Source organism: Aquarana catesbeiana, linkage group LG13 (genome assembly GCF_042186555.1).
Source record: "Aquarana catesbeiana isolate 2022-GZ linkage group LG13, ASM4218655v1, whole genome shotgun sequence".
Lineage (NCBI taxonomy): Eukaryota > Metazoa > Chordata > Amphibia > Anura > Ranidae > Aquarana > Aquarana catesbeiana.
This window is the reverse complement of record NC_133336.1, coordinates 54,509,646-54,529,212: the sequence shown is the minus strand read 5'-3', so window position 1 is coordinate 54,529,212 and position 19,567 is coordinate 54,509,646. Positions and strand designations below refer to the sequence as shown.

The window sequence follows — 19,567 nt, the reverse complement described above, 5'->3', positions numbered from 1 at the left end:
AACAGTCTAATACCCGAGTACTGGATTGCAGTAGAAAACAAAAAAAAAAAAACAAAAAAAAAACAAAAAAAAAACACCCCACACGACTGAGGGGTTCCATTTTTACTGTAGAACTGTGAAAGTAATATTTACAGTAGCCATTATTATGCTCTATGTACTATAAGGGGCTCCTTTTAGTTTTTTTAACCCTATTATGTTACTGACCAATTATGAAATTAATCGATTTTCATAGTTGATTAGTTTCAGCCATCATTTTTAGCACTATAGCACCTCAGTGTGAAAGAAGCCCAAGAGTAGAGCACAGGGGCTTGTGTTATAGAAGAAGTCATCACCAAGTTTACACTGCCACTCAGTGGTCAAAGGATTTTTTTTTTTTACAAACTTTATTTCTTAGTTTTACATATAAAATCATCAATATAAACATTCCAATTTACATATTTGCAGGAGATAAAAAACAGAGGCAACACGTGTTAGGTACAATCAAACCCCTGCTTTACATTTCAAAAACAGAACATGATGTGCAGTAAACTCGCTCACCGAATTCATTCTCTCTGGAACGAGGAAAGAAAGGTTTTAAATAAAGACGTTAGTCATGCATGAGTGATCTGCAGTGTACAATATCCAAATGTATCATAAATCACAGATGAGATCGTTCCAATATGCATTTCACACCATGACTGTGCAATTTTAAAAAACAAAAAAAAAACACCACACCACAGATTACACAAAATGTATTAAAACATCCAAAGAATCTGCATTGCAAAACTAGATTTCAGCTCTTTCCAGGTTTAACAAAATACAAGGGGGTTATTTACGAATGGCAAATCCACTTTGCACTGCAAGTGCACTTGGAAGTGCAGTCGCTCTAAATCTAAGGGGTAGATCTGAAGTGAGGGGAAGCTCTGCTTATTTCATCATCCAATCATATGCAAGCTAAAATGCTGTTTTTTTATTTTCCCTGCATGGCCTCTCGGATCTACAGTAACTTCACTTTCAGTGCAAAGTGGATTTTCCTTTAGTAACAGCAACTTCACTTGCACCTTTAAGTAAATAAGTTCTGACCACTTTGTTGTGAATGTGCAATTAGTCAAAGACATGACATGTAATTAGTCAATTTAAGACATGAAGCGCAGGATTTAATTTATGCAGCAGACTGATAACCTCAGTCTCCCAAGATGTTCCTCGCAGGTCTAGTCACTGAACAGGAGCTCATATTCTGCTTTACATTATAATAGCTAGCCTGTTTCTCAGAACTGTATTCTCATAATCTTGCAAAGTTAAAACCCAACTTTTTTTTTTAAAAAAAAAAGTAAAGTGCATTTATTTTTTCATGCAGGAGCCTGGAGAGCATTGCACTTGTGATCAGTGGCTCGGGGGTGCAATGCCAGGCTTCTGCAGACAAGTCCTGCAGCTTTCAGACCATGCCTGCCTACAGACTGACTGTTTGAAAGCTGCAGGGCTTGTGAACGAACTACAAGGATGCTCATCATTGTCCTCACAGTTGATTCACAACTACAGGCCGTCAACCACGGTGGATGGTAGTTGTCAATTCACAGGAAACTGAATGAAGCAGCTGTGTGGGTGGAGGCCTGCATGGACACACTGCATTTGAATTGTGACAGTGGGTGCAGGGAGAAGATCCCCTTCTTGATGTCACACCATGGAGGAAGAATTGGGTGAACTAGCTGCAGGAGCTGAATGAAGCATGTTCCACCCCAAAAAATGGTTAGAACATGCAACGTGTTCCAAAAGGTGAACTTACACTTTTAACTGGGGGTTTAAAGCCAGTTCTTACTACAAATTGGCTGTAAGCCCCCAGAACAGCTAGTATTGTCAGGAGGTGGTCAGTAACAGTCTTATGTTCTGGTTCACACTGGTGCAACATGCAATCTGACTGGGAGCACATGTCAAGTCGCACCCCAAGCAGTAGAAGGGAACCCGTCCAACAGGAGCAACTTGAGCTACTCAGACTTAGAAAAAGGTTCCTGCACTACTTTTGGTCCGAGTTCGGCATGGCCTGCATGGACTTCTGTTAAATATTCTGATATGCAAGTGGTGCCAAAAGTCACGGGGATATTGGTGTGAAAGTTGCAGCAATGTGAATCGGGCCATACTGTCAGCACAGGTTTTGAAGAGGGAGTGAGGGGGGGGAAACACCACACAAAAGACATAAAAAGGTTAAGGGACAGATACTCACAAAGATATTCTGCAGAAGGCGCAAACTACTGCTGAACAGCAACAGCAAGATTTACTGCAATGTCTGCAACTGTACCGTTCACACAGTCTGCAGGTTTCTTGGACCCCGACGGATCGCACACAGGACGAGCAAGCCTTGGATGCTTCAGCGGGCACTGCTGCTTGGAAGAGAAAGATATCTCTGCAGTGCTTAAACAGGTTTTTATATAAAAAAAAAAAAAAATGCAATATTTACAGATCCATACCCCCCCCCCCCCCCCGATACAAACAAATTATATATTAACCCCTTGGTGCCGGCTCCAAGGGGTTTGGACAGCAGGGAGGCAGGGCTGGGCTTATGGCCATATGACTGATTGGCTGTCAAAGGGTCAGAAAACTCCCGATCGCAAGAAGCAAATCGGAAGCATTCCCGTATCCGCCATTCACAGTGCCGGGAGCGCACTCTCAGCACAGCTCTGTTGGCACTTATGCATGCAAATTTGTGGCCACTCTGTGCAAAGTCCCGTTCACCGAGAGGCCGCTTATTTGCATGCGCTCGGTGCCAACAGGTTAAGACAATTAAATCCAGTTACTGCATAGTGAATATTTCCCATAGGAAGGAATCCTTCAATACTCGGATACGATTTCATGGAGAATCTTATAAAATGTATTATTCAGGTGTACAGTTAGCTGTACTCACCACCGTACTGCAAAAAGTCATCTCTCCCCTCCATCCTAAGCACAGCCAGCCAGGTTCACTCACTCTGCTCAAATGAATGCTCTCCCATCTTTAGTAGGCGATTACATGATACCATTCAGACCTTCCTGACAGATACATTCTTTACCCTTGCAATTGGGAGGCTCTACTGCACCAACAGGATTGAATGGTAAAATTTTAAAGCTGTCAGCAGATTGGCCGCTAGTGGCTCCGATTTTCCACACAGTGCCAAGAACAGAGAGCAATTGAGCACATGCAGAGCAGGATGAGACAGTATATTACTGGATTTTAAACAGTATAGGCACTTTGACAGTGGAAACCCCTGATTAGAGCCACATCAGTTCGAGTAATGTAACAACAAAAAAAAAAAAAAAAAAAAAAAAAAAAACTATGGAAAAGGGTAAAACAAATCTTTTAAAGTGGAACTTTGATCAGTCCAGCTAGATCACTTCAGGTTGGCCCCTTCACAGGTATAGCCATGTAAAACATTAGTGCCTATACTGTTCACATACACTGGATCATCCTGCTCTGCACATGCCCAGTTCCTCTCAAATTTTTTAGGCACTACCAAGTTTGTAGAGGTCAATCTGGTGACAGCCTTAAAGCGGAGTTAAGCCCTCCTATACTTTACAGCCAAGGAAGCTGCTTCTGTTTGATCTGCAACTGCCATGGTGCTGCACATGTGATTAGTTATGATGACACCAGCCATTTGATGGTTTGACAGTTTGGTTGAGGACACATGCAAATGTGACAGTTTGCAATCCCAGCATTCCAGGAATGTAACGCTTTTTTGGAAACCGTTAAAAAGCGATGGGTTTAAGATTTACTGCTGTTCAGGGGCTCTGTGCTTCAGCAAAATGGCAGCAACCAGCAAGAAACAGAAGCAATGCTGGGATGCAGTTTACTGCACACATTCATTTTGTAACAAACGTGGAACACATGTTCCTTGCTTAAAAATTTTTACCAAGTTGTCGTAGGTAAAGTTTTGCTGTACAATGACAGAATATGGATCTTCACACCAACACTCCTATCAACTTTGACCAATCACCAGTGGCTTCCTCTCTCAAGTCACCAACAGCCTTTAAAGCTGACAGAAGTGAGATGGAGTCTAACTATTAAGGTACAGCCTAACCAGCATTACAGGTGAAGTCAAAAACAGGTTGCATTAGGCACTGGGGCGTTCTAAACCTGGATTTAAGAACAATTAGATTATAAAATCTGTGGCCATCTTTTTATGTACATGACAGAATTAAATTAAACTTGCAATGAAAACTCATTTTCAGAATTGCCCAAACCTTTATGAAATGGTCTTTAGTCTATTCTAAATACCCATGTTAAAAAAAAAAAAAAAAAAAAAAAAAAAAAAAACCCCCACAAAAAACAAACCTGCATCGGATTATACAAGTTCAAAACCCATAAAAGCCAAACAAGATCCCCTTTACAATGCTTGGGTTTTCTTATAAGATTTGGTGGGTTAAGCCGGCCATAGACTGGTTTGAATCTCAGCAGAAACCAACCGAGATTGGAACGATGTACGGGCAGACTGAATGTACCAAAACTGATTGATCAACCTAGGTACAACCAGCCTGCCGGATTTTACATGCGATTGCTAGTGGCCGTTATAGCCACTAGCAATAATCACTGTTGTCCTGGCTGGGGAGGGATGCCCCTGTCGGCACTGAATGTGCTGATGAGGAATCAAGCAAAAGTGCTTCAGTTTTAGTAAATCTCTCAGCCATATCATTATGGAATACAATGTCACTTCAGCAGAAAAAGCAAGGGAAAAAAAAAAAAAAATACATAGGGGGAGATTTACTAAAACCTGGTGCAGCTGTGCATTGTAGCCAGCTTCTAACTTCATCTTGTTCAATTAAGCTTTGACAAAAAAAAAAAAAAAAAAAAAAAAAACACAAACTGACTGGCCTATGCATAGCTGCACCAGATTTTTCACTCTCCAATTTTAGTAAATCGACCCCTATGTATGAACTCTGTTAGGGTCCTTTCACACGGGCAGCCCACCCAGCAGACTCAGCTTTGATCCCTGCTGAACAGGCAGATGACAGGTTTGTGCTGAGATGGACGCGTCAGATTCCAGCTCTCCTCAGACAGGCGGAATCCGATCGGAAAGCCTGTATGAAAGGTCCCCTTTTTTGTTAAAACACATCTAAAACCACAGCATATGCTGCAGAAGTCCATGGTGTTAGACACTGGACTGTCATGAAGAGTTCATATTTAGGACGTTTCTGGAGAAGAGTTTTATATCCACAAACTTGTACAAAGTATGGAATATACCATTTCAGCATAGTAAGCATTTCCAAATTTGTCACTGATGAAACAAACCAAGGTGCAGCTTTCTTCCTGCACTCTCCCCAGTGCAAGAATGACAATTGTTGCCTTGATCATATATAAACAGTAAGAGTCAAAGTTCTCTTAAGTGCACTTTCTTTGTTGGGGAAAATTGGTAAAAGGGACAGAGGTGGTTCATCTTTTCACCTGAACCTTGCAATAAAGATCTTTAGAGCAAGTACCAAGATATCCCATTCTTTGGAAGGCAGGAGGTCCTACATGATGGCTCCTTGATAACATACCTTATCTTCTGATCAGTCTCAGGAAAGTGTTTATGCAGTGCAGTATACAAGTGTGACTAGCTGCTTGCACTCATACATAGCACATCCATCCAAGTGAGCACACCAGTCTTATAACAGAGCATCCATCGATACAAGTCATCTCAGTTGATCAAACACAGGAGCAATCACTTCAATTGCAATGCCACACAATGTTCCCAGTGATCCTTACATGTATGAGAGGCTCTGTGCAGCTTTCCGTCTTGTCCAATTGTAGTTTGTCCGGCCAGCAGCTCAGGTGCAGGAATATCCATCTCCACATTATTCTGGTTTTCGTTTGACTGGTTCCCCATAATCGCCTGTGCACCACTGAACAAGAGCTTCTTTGTTTTCTCTAAAAATAAGAAAAAAATAAAAATAAAAGCCACCACTCAATATCATATCTTGCAAGTTCCAGTTTGTGATAAAGACTTCTCTGAATCACAGATGTCTATATCCTCTGAAGGAATGATAAATGGCAAGTAGCAGCCACATTCACTTAAAGTGGTTCCAAAGACTACAGGATTTTTTTTTTTACCTTCATGTAATCTCTTTTTTTTTTTTTTTTTTTTTAAAATGCAAAGTGTAAAAAACCTTCCACTGCAGGTTTCCCATCCCCACCCAACACTTACCTTAGGCTGGGTTCACACTTGTACAAATTGGACGCAGGTTTCTCCACATCCAATTCGCAAGGAGATCGTGACCAGCTCTCTATGGAGTCGGTTCACATTTCCAGAGCAGCTGTGCAGCAAATTGCACAGAGGTCCTGTGCATCTTTGGCTCCGTTTCAGGTCCAAATTCAGGAAAAATCTGGGCCTGATCTGTCCCTGAAACAGAACAGCGACGCATCAGACCGCTGCTGCGAGCTGCATCCGGCAGAAGTGTGAACCCAGCCTGAGTCTTTTCAGGGCAGATCAGCTCTTCTCTCCCTTCCTGGTCTCGCATGCTTTGCCAAGAACCACGGGGGCCATTGGCTCCCAATTCTGTCAGTCAAATCCAGTGAACAGAGACCTGGGGCCACGCAGCCCAGGCAGGCAGCTTGCTATGGGGCAGACAGAAGGGGAGGAGCCAAGATCGCCAGCGGGGAACCCCAGAAGAGAAAGTAAAAGGCGTGTCTGCAATGGTTCAGCCATTGCACAGGGCAGGTGTTTCGTCAGATTAGGCAAACAGAATGTGTAACGGAAGTGACATTCCATCCCCGCCATCTTGCTACACCCCGCACTCCTGCATAGTAAGGATACACTGAGAAGGGGAAAAACGGACATCTCGTTTCACCCACCGGAGTTTTGCATTTTACACTTTAACAGTAAAGTGAGTTTCTATAGTGAAATACAGTACTTGGAACTCCGTCTGACTGGTTAGATGCTGAATTTTAAGAGCAGTGAACATCTGTCAGATGAGCAAATCTATGAGATGAGCAGGCTTGCCACTGCTTTCAAAATTCAGCATCTAACCAGTCAGACAGAGTTCCAAGTACTGTATTTCACTATAGAAACTCACTTTACTGTTTAAGAGCCCTTTCACACTGGGGCGGTTTGCAGGCGCTATTGCGCTAATAATAGCGCCTGCAAACCGACCCGAAAGTGCCGCTGCATGTATTCCTGTGTGAAAGCACTGAGGGCTTTCACACTGGAGCGATGCGCTGGCAGGACGGTAAAAAAAGTCCTGCCAGCAGCATCTTCGGAGCGGTGTGTATACCGCTCCTGCCCATTGAAGTCAATGGGACAGCGCGGCTATATTTAACCCTTTCTCAGCCGCTAGCTGGGGGTAAAACCACCCCGCTAGCGGCCGCATACCGACGGTAAAACGCCGCTAATAGCGGCGTTTTACCGCTGACGCCGCCCCAGTGTGAAAGGGCTCTAAGTGTAAAATGCAAAACTCCAGTGGGAGTAACAAGATGTCCGCTTTCCCCCTTCTCGGGGTGTCCTTACCATGGAGTGCGGGGTGTAGCAAGATGGCGGGGACAGATTGTCACATTCGTTACACATTCTGACAGGTCTCCAAATCTGATGAAACACTGGCAAGTATAAACCTGTTTTTGGTCAAATGCTGCACAACTGTTTAACACACACACACACACTATATTACCCAACGTGGTAACGTATAGAAGATGACAGTGCGTTGAGTAAACAGATGCCCAGTATGTCAGTGCTCCTCGCTCCCCCCTTGACCAGCGGCTGATAGCTGCTTGCTATGGGGGCAATAGTGCATGCTCGCTCCTGAGCCCTTCTCTATGGGTCCATAAAGACAGACCCCCCCCCCCACTCTCTCAACACTGGCTGTGCCAACAACTTACTGCCAAAGGCTTCCACTGCTGTCTCAGCCAATGAGAGGGAGTCCTGGGACAGCCGAGGCTCTTGTGCACATTGCTGAATTGAGAGGGGGCTGTAAGAGGAGCAGCACACAATGTTTTTTTTTTACTTTCATGCATAAAGGAAAAAAAAAAAGTCAACCTTTACAACCACTTTAACACCTTTTTAATGTCAGTGACACATCAGCTTTAGCACACAGTGCCCATGTGTTCAGCAGGGCTTGCTGGTGTGAATGAGCTCTTAGACCCCTTTCACACTGGGGCGGTTTGCAGGCGGTATTGCGCTAAAAATACCGCCTGCAAACCACCCCTAAACAGCCTCCGCCGTTTGTTCAGTGTGAAAGCCCGAGGGCTTTCACACTGAAGCGGTGCGCAGGCAGGGCGGTGAAAAAAGTCCTGCAAACCGCTTTTTTGGAGCGGTGTATTCACCGCTCCTGCCCATTGAAATCAATGGGACAGCGCGGCTATACCGCGGCTATAGCCGCGCTGTATGAGGGATTTAACCCTTTTTCGGCCGCCAGCGGGGGTTAAAACCGCACCGCTATCGGCCGAATACCGCTGCAAGAACAACGGTACAGCAGCGCTAAAAATAGCGCTGTTGTACCGCCGACGCCCCCCACCGCCCCAGTGTGAAAGGGGCCTTAGAGAGCACACAACACACACACTACCATGACCTACTGGTGTAAACAGGAAAAAGAAAAGCCACCATTGCAGCTCCAATGCAAGGCTGGATTTACACCTACATGCCTTACCCCCAATACATTTTTTCATTGAAATAAATAGAAACATCAAATACATGTCAATGCTGGGGATCAGCTTGTGTTTGGTCTAAACCTGGAAGTCAGCTGTCATTCCTGGGCCAATGAGCTGTTGACAGGAGATTTCCCACCCCAGCAGCTTCTATACACAAAGGGGCGGGGTCACTTGCATTATCAGTAACCTAACAGAACCACCTGACTGAGGATTCCTCACTCTGCAGCTAATGTACACAAAGGGTGGGGATGCTCGTCGCATTAATGACATAAGGCCTTCTTAGGTCAAGAGAGGTCACCCCCACCCCTGGGTGTACATCAGCTGCTCCCTTCAGCAGTTTATTGGACAGAGAATGACAGATGATGACTTCTGCATTTTTTGACCAAACACAAACCCATCCTTCCTCACCAGTAGAGATGACCTCAGACGTGTTTGGATCCCAGTCCCGACCCACCTGAGCAATCCCGCCAGGAAGCCATCACTGCCAATCACGAGCAGCGCGTGTATGGGCAGCTGCGGGTCAGGAAATGCCTCACTGCCTATGATTGGCAGTGTGCACTGGCAGCTTCCTGGCGTGATTGCTCAGGTGGGTTTGGGACCAGGATTTGAACATGACTGAGCCCATCCCCACTCACCAGAGATGGACTCTGTATTAAATGTCAGCACACATCTCCACATGTATTGATGCATTTACACTGACAAAGCTTCATGTATACAGTACACAGAGCCTGTACAATGACAATCCCAGGATTTGACATACAGCTGGCCAATGGGATGCATTAGAATAGACTGCTGTACGCCTCATCCCCAGGTGCATGAATTTATGTGCCAAAAATGCTGGACACAACGAGAAAGCTCCAGTGAGAGTTGTGTGCTCCTCTCCACCCACCAGACTCTAAAATACTCCCCTGAGCCCCATCCAGCACTGTGCCCATCTACAGCAGCTCTTCTCACAGGAGGATCAGTAGTACTCGGTATTCCTGCTGCTAATCAAATCCTGCGAGCACAGCAGGGGGGCGGGGCCAAGCTGCACTGTGTGTGTCAATAGATGCACACAGCATGGCTCCGGAGCCAGCCCGTACGAGTGCCCCTATAGCAGTGATGGCGAACCTTGGCACCCCAGATGTTTTGGAACTACATTTCCCTAGATACTCAACTACACTGCAGAGTGAATGAGCATCATGGGAAATGTAGTTCCAAAACATCTAGGGTGCCAAGGTTTGCCATCACTGCCCTATAGGAAGAGGCTTGCTATGGGGGCACTGAGAGAAGACGAAGAACCAATCACATCGGGCGATCTGCAGTTGTCTGATCAGTGAGGCTTCCCCATCACATACAGGAAGGAGCACACCACACGCATACATGCCGGGCTCCTCCATGCATGCATGCATACATGCCGGGCTCCTCCATGCATGCATGCCGGGCTCCTCCATGCATACATGCCGGGCTCCTCCATGCATACATGCCGGGCTCCTCCATACATGCATGCATACATGCCGGGCTCCTCCATACATGCATGCATACATGCCGGGCTCCTCCATACATGCATGCCGGGCTCCTCCATACATGCATGCCGGGCTCCTCCATACATGCATGCATACATGCCGGGCTCCTCCATACATGCATGCATACATGCCGGGCTCCTCCATACATGCATGCCGGGCTCCTCCATACATGCATGCCGGGCTCCTCCATACATGCATGCATACATGCCGGGCTCCTCCATACATGCATGCCGGGCTCCTCCATACATGCATGCCGGGCTCCTCCATACATGCATGCATACATGCCGGGCTCCTCCATACATGCATGCATACATGCCGGGCTCCTCCATACATGCATGCCGGGCTCCTCCATACATGCATGCATACATGCCGGGCTCCTCCATACATGCATACATGCCGGGCTCCTCCATACATACATACATGCCGGGCTCCTCCATACATACATACATACATGCCGGGCTCCTCCATACATACATACATACATGCCGGGCTCCTCCATACATACATACATACATGCCGGGCTCCTCCATACATACATACATACATGCCGGGCTCCTCCATACATACATACATACATGCCGGGCTCCTCCATACATACATACATACATGCCGGGCTCCTCCATACATACATACATACATGCCGGGCTCCTCCATACATACATACATACATGCCGGGCTCCTCCATACATACATACATACATGCCGGGCTCCTCCATACATACATACAGGGCTCCTCCATACATACATACATACATACAGGGCTCCTCCATACATACATACATGCCGGGCTCCTCCATACATACATACATGCCGGGCTCCTCCATACATACATACATGCCGGGCTCCTCCATACATACATGCCGGGCTCCTCCATACATACATACATACATGCCGGGCTCCTCCATACATACATACATACATGCCGGGCTCCTCCATACATACATACATACATGCCGGGCTCCTCCATACATACATACATACATGCCGGGCTCCTCCATACATACATACATACATGCCGGGCTCCTCCATACATACATACATACATGCCGGGCTCCTCCATACATACATACATACATGCCGGGCTCCTCCATACATACATACATACATGCCGGGCTCCTCCATACATACATACATACATGCCGGGCTCCTCCATACATACATACATACATGCCGGGCTCCTCCATACATACATACATACATGCCGGGCTCCTCCATACATACATACATACATGCCGGGCTCCTCCATACATACATACATACATGCCGGGCTCCTCCATACATACATACATACATGCCGGGCTCCTCCATACATACATACATACATGCCGGGCTCCTCCATACATACATGCATACATGCCGGGCTCCTCCATACATACATGCATACATGCCGGGCTCCTCCATACATGCATGCATACATGCCGGGCTCCTCCATACATGCATGCATACATGCCGGGCTCCTCCATACATGCATGCATACATGCCGGGCTCCTCCATACATGCATGCATACATGCCGGGCTCCTCCATACATGCATGCATACATGCCGGGCTCCTCCATACATGCATGCATACATGCCGGGCTCCTCCATACATGCATGCATACATGCCGGGCTCCTCCATACATGCATGCATACATGCCGGGCTCCTCCATACATGCATGCATACATGCCGGGCTCCTCCATACATGCATGCATACATGCCGGGCTCCTCCATACATGCATGCATACATGCCGGGCTCCTCCATACATGCATGCATACATGCCGGGCTCCTCCATACATGCATGCATACATGCCGGGCTCCTCCATACATGCATGCATACATGCCGGGCTCCTCCATACATACATACATGCAGGGCTCCTCCATACATACATACATGCAGGGCTCCTCCATACATACATACATGCAGGGCTCCTCCATACATACATACATGCAGGGCTCCTCCATACATACATACATGCAGGGCTCCTCCATACATACATGCCGGGCCCCTCCATACATACATACATGCAGGGCTCCTCCATACATACATGCCGGGCCCCTCCATACATACATACATGCAGGGCTCCTCCATACATACATACATGCAGGGCCCCTCCATACATACATACATGCCGGGCCCCTCCATACATACATACATGCCGGGCTCCTCCATACATACATGCCGGGCCCCTCCATACATACATACATGCCGGGCTCCTCCATACATACATACATGCCGGGCCCCTCCATACATACATACCGGGCCCCTCCATACATACATACATGCCGGGCCCCTCCATACATACATACATGCCGGGCTCCTCCATACATACATGCCGGGCCCCTCCATACATACATACATGCCGGGCTCCTCCATACATACATACATGCCGGGCTCCTCCATACATACATACATGCCGGGCTCCTCCATACATACATACATACATACATACATACATACATACAGGGCTCCTCCATCCATACATACATACATACATACATACAGGGCTCCTCCATACATACATACATACATACATACATACATACATACATAAATAAATAAATGCCGGGCTCCTCCATACATACTCCGCTCTGGAGAACTACAACTCCCAGGCAGGCCTGTGCTCCCCTCACCGAATATCTCCCTCTTCATGCTCTCCCCACACACGCCCTGGCTCAGCTCCTTCTGCCCGATACGAGTCTTGATCTGCGGCGGGGCCAGACTATCGAACGGATAGGACCTCTTCGGCATAATGACAAGACAGACCACCAGAGCGCTCCGACAGGAACAGGAAGCGCGCCAAATCCGCTCAGCACACCACGCCTGCGCCTTCTCCAGGCCTATCAAAGGGCAAGGCCGCCCGCCTCCACCAATCACACGGCGCGGCTGGACCAGCCCCTTAGAAAGGGGTGGGCTGTCACGCCGGGGGGGTGGGGCTAGGAGTCACACACGTGTACCGCCTGTGTTTATGTCGGGAAAGTTGAGGCGCCTAATTGAGCGATGGAGCTGCGTTTGTGTGCGATGCGTTGTGCTACGTTGTGCTGGCGGGCTAGGTGTGAGGAGGGAGGGCGCATCTTCTTCCGGTGTGTGGAGGGGAGAACTCGGTACATGTCTGACGTCCTCACCGGTATCATTCCTCTGATGAGGAGACCTCGTGTCAAGGCTCACCCCTGAGTGATAGAATGGAAGAGCAGAAGAAGGTTCTGGACGTTGTATTATGATCTCCGGGGACACCCCACAGACTTCACCAGAATGTGTGTGGAGAGGTGAGAATCACCTGCGGGGGGGTGGCAGAGGGGGTAGCTGCCCTGGGCGCAGCGTGTATTGTAGGGATGGGGGCACCACAAGTTCCTTCTACTATAAGGCTGACCGGAGTAATGACAGCGGCATCACTACTTCTGTCAGCCCAGTGCTGGAAGGAGGGGGGGGGGGGGGTTCAGGAGGAGGTGCAGGCTGTGCTCTCTCTTCCTCATAGGATTTCTTTTGGTGGTATTTAACCCCTTCAATACCGGGCACCTCCCCTTCCTTCCCAGACCAATTTTCGGCGCTGTTGCATTTTAAATAAAAATTGCGCTGTCATGCAACGCTGTACCCAAATGACATTTTTTATCATTTTTATTCCCCTACAATATAGCGCTTTCTTTTGGTGGTATTTCATCACCTCTGGGGTTTTTATTTTTTTGCGATACAAATTTAAAAAAAAGACCAAATTTTCTTTGTTTCTGTTACAAAACTTTGTAATAAGTAGGTTTTCTCCTTCACTGATGGGCGGCCTGTTGCGCCTGTCAGTGTAAGTGGAGGAAAAGCCGATAAACAGCTCTTCCTATTTACACTGTAATCGGATTGGACACGGCTGATCACGTGATGAAGAGCCGACGTCAGAGGCTCTTTACCAAGTTTAGAGATGCAGTGTGTCAGACTGACACACCACACCACCAATCACCACGCTGCACGCTAGCGGCTTATCCTGCTGGGCATCTTATGACACCCAGTCAGGATAACAACCACTTTCCGTCCGCCATTCTGCATACCGCATGCGGAAAGTGTTTTTTTTTTCTAAACAAATGAAAAAAGAATTTCTTTTCTTAGTTTCTATTTTGCACCAATAGGTATCACTGATGGGCACTGATAGGCATCACTGATGGGCACTGGGCATCACTGATAGGTGGCACTGATTGGCATTACTGATGGGCACTGGGCATCACTGATAGGTGGCACTGATTGGCATTACTGATGGGCACTGGGCATCACTGATAGGTGGCACTGATGGGCATCACTGAAAGGCAGCACTGATGGGTACAGATTGGCAGCATTTGTGGGCACTGTTGGGGCTGCACTGATAATCAGTGTAGTGTGGATTTGCCAGTTATCAGCTCTCCTCTCCTCTCGCGCTCTCAGATCTCAGAACAGCAGAAGCAAAAAAAAAAGTTGAATTTTTTTTTTTTTCTTAAATTGCCCTAATCCCCCCTCCCAAACCTGTGCTGCAGTGCAAAGGCAAAACCACATGTGTAGTCAGTGATTGCAGCACACATGTGAGATATCACTGAGAACATCATTGTGAGAGCAGTAATTCTAGCTGCCACATTTTAACTGTAAACTGATAACTTGTTTAACCACTTCAGCCCCGGACCATTATGCTGCCTAAGGACCAGAGGACTTTTTCCAATTTGGCACTGCGTCGCTTTAACTGCTATTTGCACGGTCATGCAATGCTGTACCCAAACTAAATTTGCGTCCTTTTCTTCCCACAAATAGAGCTTTCTTTTGATGGTATTTGATCACCTCTGCGTTTTTATTTTTTGCGCTATAAACGGAAAAAGACAGAAAATTTTGAAAAAAAATGATATTTTCTACTGTTTATTATAAAAAAAATCCAATAAACTCAATTTTAGTCATACATTTAGGCCAAAATGTATTCGGCCACATGTCTTTGGTAAAAAAAAAGTCAATAAGCGTATATTTATTGGTTTGCGCAAAAGTTATAGCGTCTACAAACTAGGGTACATTTTCTGGAATTTACACAGCTTTTAGTTTATGACTGCCTATGTCATTTCTTGAGGTGATAAAATGGCAGGGCAGTACAAAACCCCCACAAATGACCCCATTTTGGAAAGTAGACACCCCAAGGAAATTGCTGAGAGGCATGTTGAACCCATTGAATACTTATTTTTTTTGTCCCAAGTGATTGAATAATGACAAAAAAAAAAAAATATTTACAAAAAGTTGTCACTAAATGATATATTGCTCACACAGGCCATGGGCCTACGTGGAATTGTACCCCAAAATACATTCAGCTGCTTCTCCTGAGCACAGGGATACCACATGTGTGGGACTTTTTGGGAGCCTAGCCGCGTACGGGGCCCCGAAAACCAATCACCGCCTTCAGGATTTCTAAGGGCGTACATTTTTGATTTCACTCCTCACTACCTATCACAGTTTTGAAGGCCATTAAAATGCCCAGATGGCACAAAACCCCCCCAAATGACCCCATTTTGGAAAGTAGACACCCCAAGCTATTTGCTGAGAGGCATGTTGAGTCCATGGAATATTTTATATTTTGACACAAGTTGCGGGAATGTGACACATTTTTTTTTTTTTTTTGTACAAAGTTTTCACTAAATGATATATTGCTCACACAGGCCATGGGCATATGTGGAATTGCACCCCAAAATACATTTAGCTGCTTCTCCTGAGTATGGGGATACCACATGTGTGGGACCTTTTGGGAGCCTAGCCGCGTAGGGGCCCTGAAAACCAATCACCGCCTTCAGGATTTCTAAGGGTGTACATTTTTGATTTCACTCTTCACTGCCTATCACAGTTTCGGAGGCCATGGAATGCCCAGGTTGCACAAAACCCCCCATATGACCCCATTTTGGAAAGTAGACACCCCAAGCTATTTGCTGAGAGGCATGGTGAGTATTTTGCAGCTCTCATTTGTTTTTGAAAATGAAGAAAGACAAGAAAAAACATTTTTTTTTTCTTTTTTCAATTTTCAAAACTTTGTGACAAAAAGTGAGGTCTGCAAAATACTCACTATACCTCTCAGCAAATAGCTTGGTGTGTCTACTTTCCAAAATGGGGTCATTTGGGGGGGGGGGGGGTTGTGCCACCTGGGCATTCCATGGCCTCAGAAACTGTGATAGGCAGTGAAGAGTGAAATAAAAAATGTACGCCCTTAGAAAGCCTGAAGGCGGGGCTTGGTTTTCGGGGTCCCGTACGCAGCTAGGCTCCCAAAAAGTCTCACACATGTGGTATCCCCGTACTCAGGAGAAGCAACAGAATGTATTTTGGGGTGTAATTTCACATATTCCCATGGCATGTTTGAGCAATATATCATTTAGTGACAACTTTGTGCAAAAAAAAAAAAATTGTCTCTTTCCCGCAACTTGTGTCACAATATAAAATATTCCATGGACTCGACATGACTCTCAGCAAATAGCTTGGGGTGTCTACTTTCCAAAATGGGGTCAGAGCAGGGGGGGACAGGGGTGCTTTTTTGTTTTTTTCTTTATTATTTTTTTGCTATTTTATCTTATTTTTAAACTGTTCCTTTCATTTTTTTTTAAAAATCATTTTTATTGCTATCTCAGGGAATGTAAATATCCCCTATGATCGCAATAGGTAGTGACAGGTACTCTTTTTTGAAAAAATTGGGGTCTATTAGACCCTAGATCTCTCCTCTGCCCTCAAAGCATCTGACCACACCAAGATCGGTGTGATAAAATGCTTTCCCAGTTTCCCAATGGCGCTGTTTACATCCGGCGAAATCTAAGTCATGAAATGCTCGTAGCTTCCGGTTTCTTAGGCCATAGAGATGTTTGGAGCCACTCTGGTCTCTGATCAGCTCTATGGTCAGCTGGCTGAATCACCGGCTGCATTCTCAGGTTCCCTGTTGAGACAGGAGAGCCAGAGAAAAACACGGAAAGGGGGGGCATTCCCTCCCACTGCTTGTAAAAGCAGTCTAGAGGCTAATTAGCCGCTAGGATTGCTTTTACATGAAAGCCAACCGCTGGCTGAAAAGAATGATACCAAGATGATACCTAAACCTGCAGGCATCATTCTGATATAACCACTCAAAGTCGTGAATGGCGTACCTGAAGACAAAAAAATGGTTAACAATAAAACACAGTAAACGGTAAAGTATAAAAAATTGCATACCTGAAAAGCAAACATGATAAAACATAATAACAATAAAACATTGCAGAATAGAATACAGTAAAAAAGAGCAGAACAATAGAGAGAGAATAGAGAGAACAATAAAACGACAACTATTTTTTTTATTTTATATATTTTTTTGTTTTTTTGTTTTACACTTTTTTTTGTAACTGTAACTTTTATAACTGTAACCGGTTCCAGGTTCAGGTCTCTCAAAATGCGATGGCATCTTGGGAGACCCTGTGAAAGTGTGCCTAGTCTGTGCAATGCTGTACCCTACGCTAATACTCAACTAGTGAATGGTAGCGTTCAAAACATTCACCAATGCAAAGACCAGGATTGTCAGGACAGGAGGGACAATAATAGCGGGTGTCACGTCTATATCCGCGCTTGCTGCAGACACAACATCTTTTTTGGGGGAGTTCGCTGGGTAGGGGTACTCGGGAGGACATAAAGAAAATGCCTCTCATGCAGCCGACTGCATTTGGTTGGGGATGTGAATGGGGGAAGTACGGGTGCTGCAGAAGTGGTGGGTTCCCAATTAGGATTGGCGAATGCAGCAGGAAGGGCACTATGGGCATGACGGGCCTGTTTGTCTTCTTCTTGGTGGCAGCGGGACACTACTTGAGCTTGCCACCTTGCCAGCTTGAACTGCACTTATGGGACTCGCCACGTCACCAAGTGTTACTGCAGTGCTGGTTTGACTACGACCGGGGTGTACTAGGCCGCTGGTGCTTGCCAGTTCACCAAAACGCTACCAAAAAAACTGGTAGTGATCGCAGGGATCAGGCCTGACTCTGCGAACCCTGCAGTTATGCGTTTAGTGTTTTGTAAGTGACAGTGATCGATCGATACTGCACTTGGGTGGGCTGGGCCGGGCGGAGGGGCAAAACGCAGGTGCTAGCAGGTATCTGGGCTGATCCCGCTAACACTGCGTTTTTGGGAACCCTAAACTGCTGGGGACGCCAGTATAGATCTGATCGGATCAGATATTGATCCGTTCAGATACTATACCACTAAGGGAGGCGTATGCTGCGTGCGTGGGTGTTAGCGGTACTGGGGCTAACCTGACGCTGCCTGGGGCTGGTGCTTGCCAGTTCACCAAAATGCTACAAAAAAACTGTTAGCGATCGCAGGGATCAGGCCTGACTCTGCGAACGCTGCAGTTATGCGTTTAGTGTTTTGTAAGTGACAGTGATCGATCGATACTGCACTTGGGTGGGCTGGGCTGGGCCGGGCGGAGGGGCAAAACGCAGGTGCTAGCAGGTATCTGGGCTGCTCCCGCTAACACTGTGTTTTTGGGAACCCTAAACTGCTGGGGACGCTAGTATAGATCTGATCGGATCAGATATTGATCCATACAGATAGTATACAGATAGTATACCACTAAGGGAGGCGTATGCTGCGTGCGTGGGTGTTAGCGGTACTGGCGCTAATCTGACGCTGCCTGGGGCGACGTATATCACCGCCGGGAGATCAGGGGGCTAAACCTTTATTCGTTAATAAACGGCGGGCGCCCTGACACTATAAAAAATAAACAAACTAACCAGCGTCACCCGTAACAAGGGGCAATCAAGGGGTTAAAACATTTATTAGGTAGTATATGGGGGTCCCTATCGCTATAAAACGCTGACGGCGAACCTAAATATTTACCTCCCTAACTAGCGTCACCTGTGACACTAATACAGCAATCAGAAAAATGATCGCTTAGCGACACTGGTGACGGGGGGTGATCAAGGGTTTAAAACTTTATTAGGGGGGTACCCTAGACCTAAAGGGGGCTAACAATAACTGTCCCACCACACTAAATGTCACAAACTGACACCATGCAGTAATCAGAAAAAAAAAAAAAAAAACTGCTTGGTGTCAGTGTGACGGGGGGGGGGGGGGGGGATTAGGGGGGGTAAAGGGGGGTGTTTTGTGTGCCTGGCATGTTCTACTGTGTGTGTGTGTAGTGTTACACTCACATTGCAGTCTTCTCTCCTCGGCGCCGGAACGGAAAATACCAAGCCAAGGAGAGATGGCATAATTTCCTTTGCTGCTGTTTAGCATACAGCAGCAGAGGAATGATTTGATTGGCCCGCGGCGATCGCGAGGGGGGGGCCACGAACGGATAGTCTTCCCCCTCATCTCCGATCGCCGCTGGTCAAAAACGGACCGCCTCGAGCACCGGGAGGCAGATCACATATATGTACATGATTCTGCCTGCCCGTGCCACCTTGCCGACGTACATCGGCGTGAGGCGGTCCTTAAGTGGTTAAGAGTCAAATATGGATAATTTTTAGATACTGTAGTTTGTTGCCTTTTCACAGGCGTGCGCAATTTAATTCCCGACATGTTTGGTATCTATTTACTCGACACCACA

The 19,567-nt window shown here is 46.5% G+C and overlaps 1 protein-coding gene across 1 annotated transcript; it reads right to left on the bottom strand.

The window, feature by feature from the left end:
- Window positions 1-364: 364 nt before the first annotated feature.
- Window positions 365-12,912, bottom strand: SIVA1 (SIVA1 apoptosis inducing factor). Its single transcript, XM_073609693.1, has 4 exons — window positions 12,678-12,912; window positions 5,690-5,851; window positions 2,198-2,354; window positions 365-551 (listed from the first exon to the last, which is right to left on the bottom strand). The coding sequence occupies exons 1-4, from the start codon at window positions 12,793-12,795 to the stop codon at window positions 494-496; spliced, it is 495 nt and encodes a 164-aa protein (XP_073465794.1). The 5' UTR covers window positions 12,796-12,912; the 3' UTR covers window positions 365-493.
- Between the last annotated feature and the right edge of the window lie 6,655 nt (window positions 12,913-19,567).

Coding starts and splice junctions, on each gene's coding strand:
- SIVA1 (XM_073609693.1), bottom strand. CDS start 12,795: ATGCCGAAGAGGTCCTATCCGTTCGATAGTCTGGCCCCGCCGCAGATC. Junction 2,355..5,689: donor GCACAGAGCCTCTCATACAT/GTAAGGATCACT, acceptor TCTTCCAAGCAG/CAGTGCCCGCTGAAGCATCC. Junction 552..2,197: donor GCCTTCTGCAGAATATCTTT/GTGAGTATCTGT, acceptor TCCTCGTTCCAG/AGAGAATGAATTCGGTGAGC.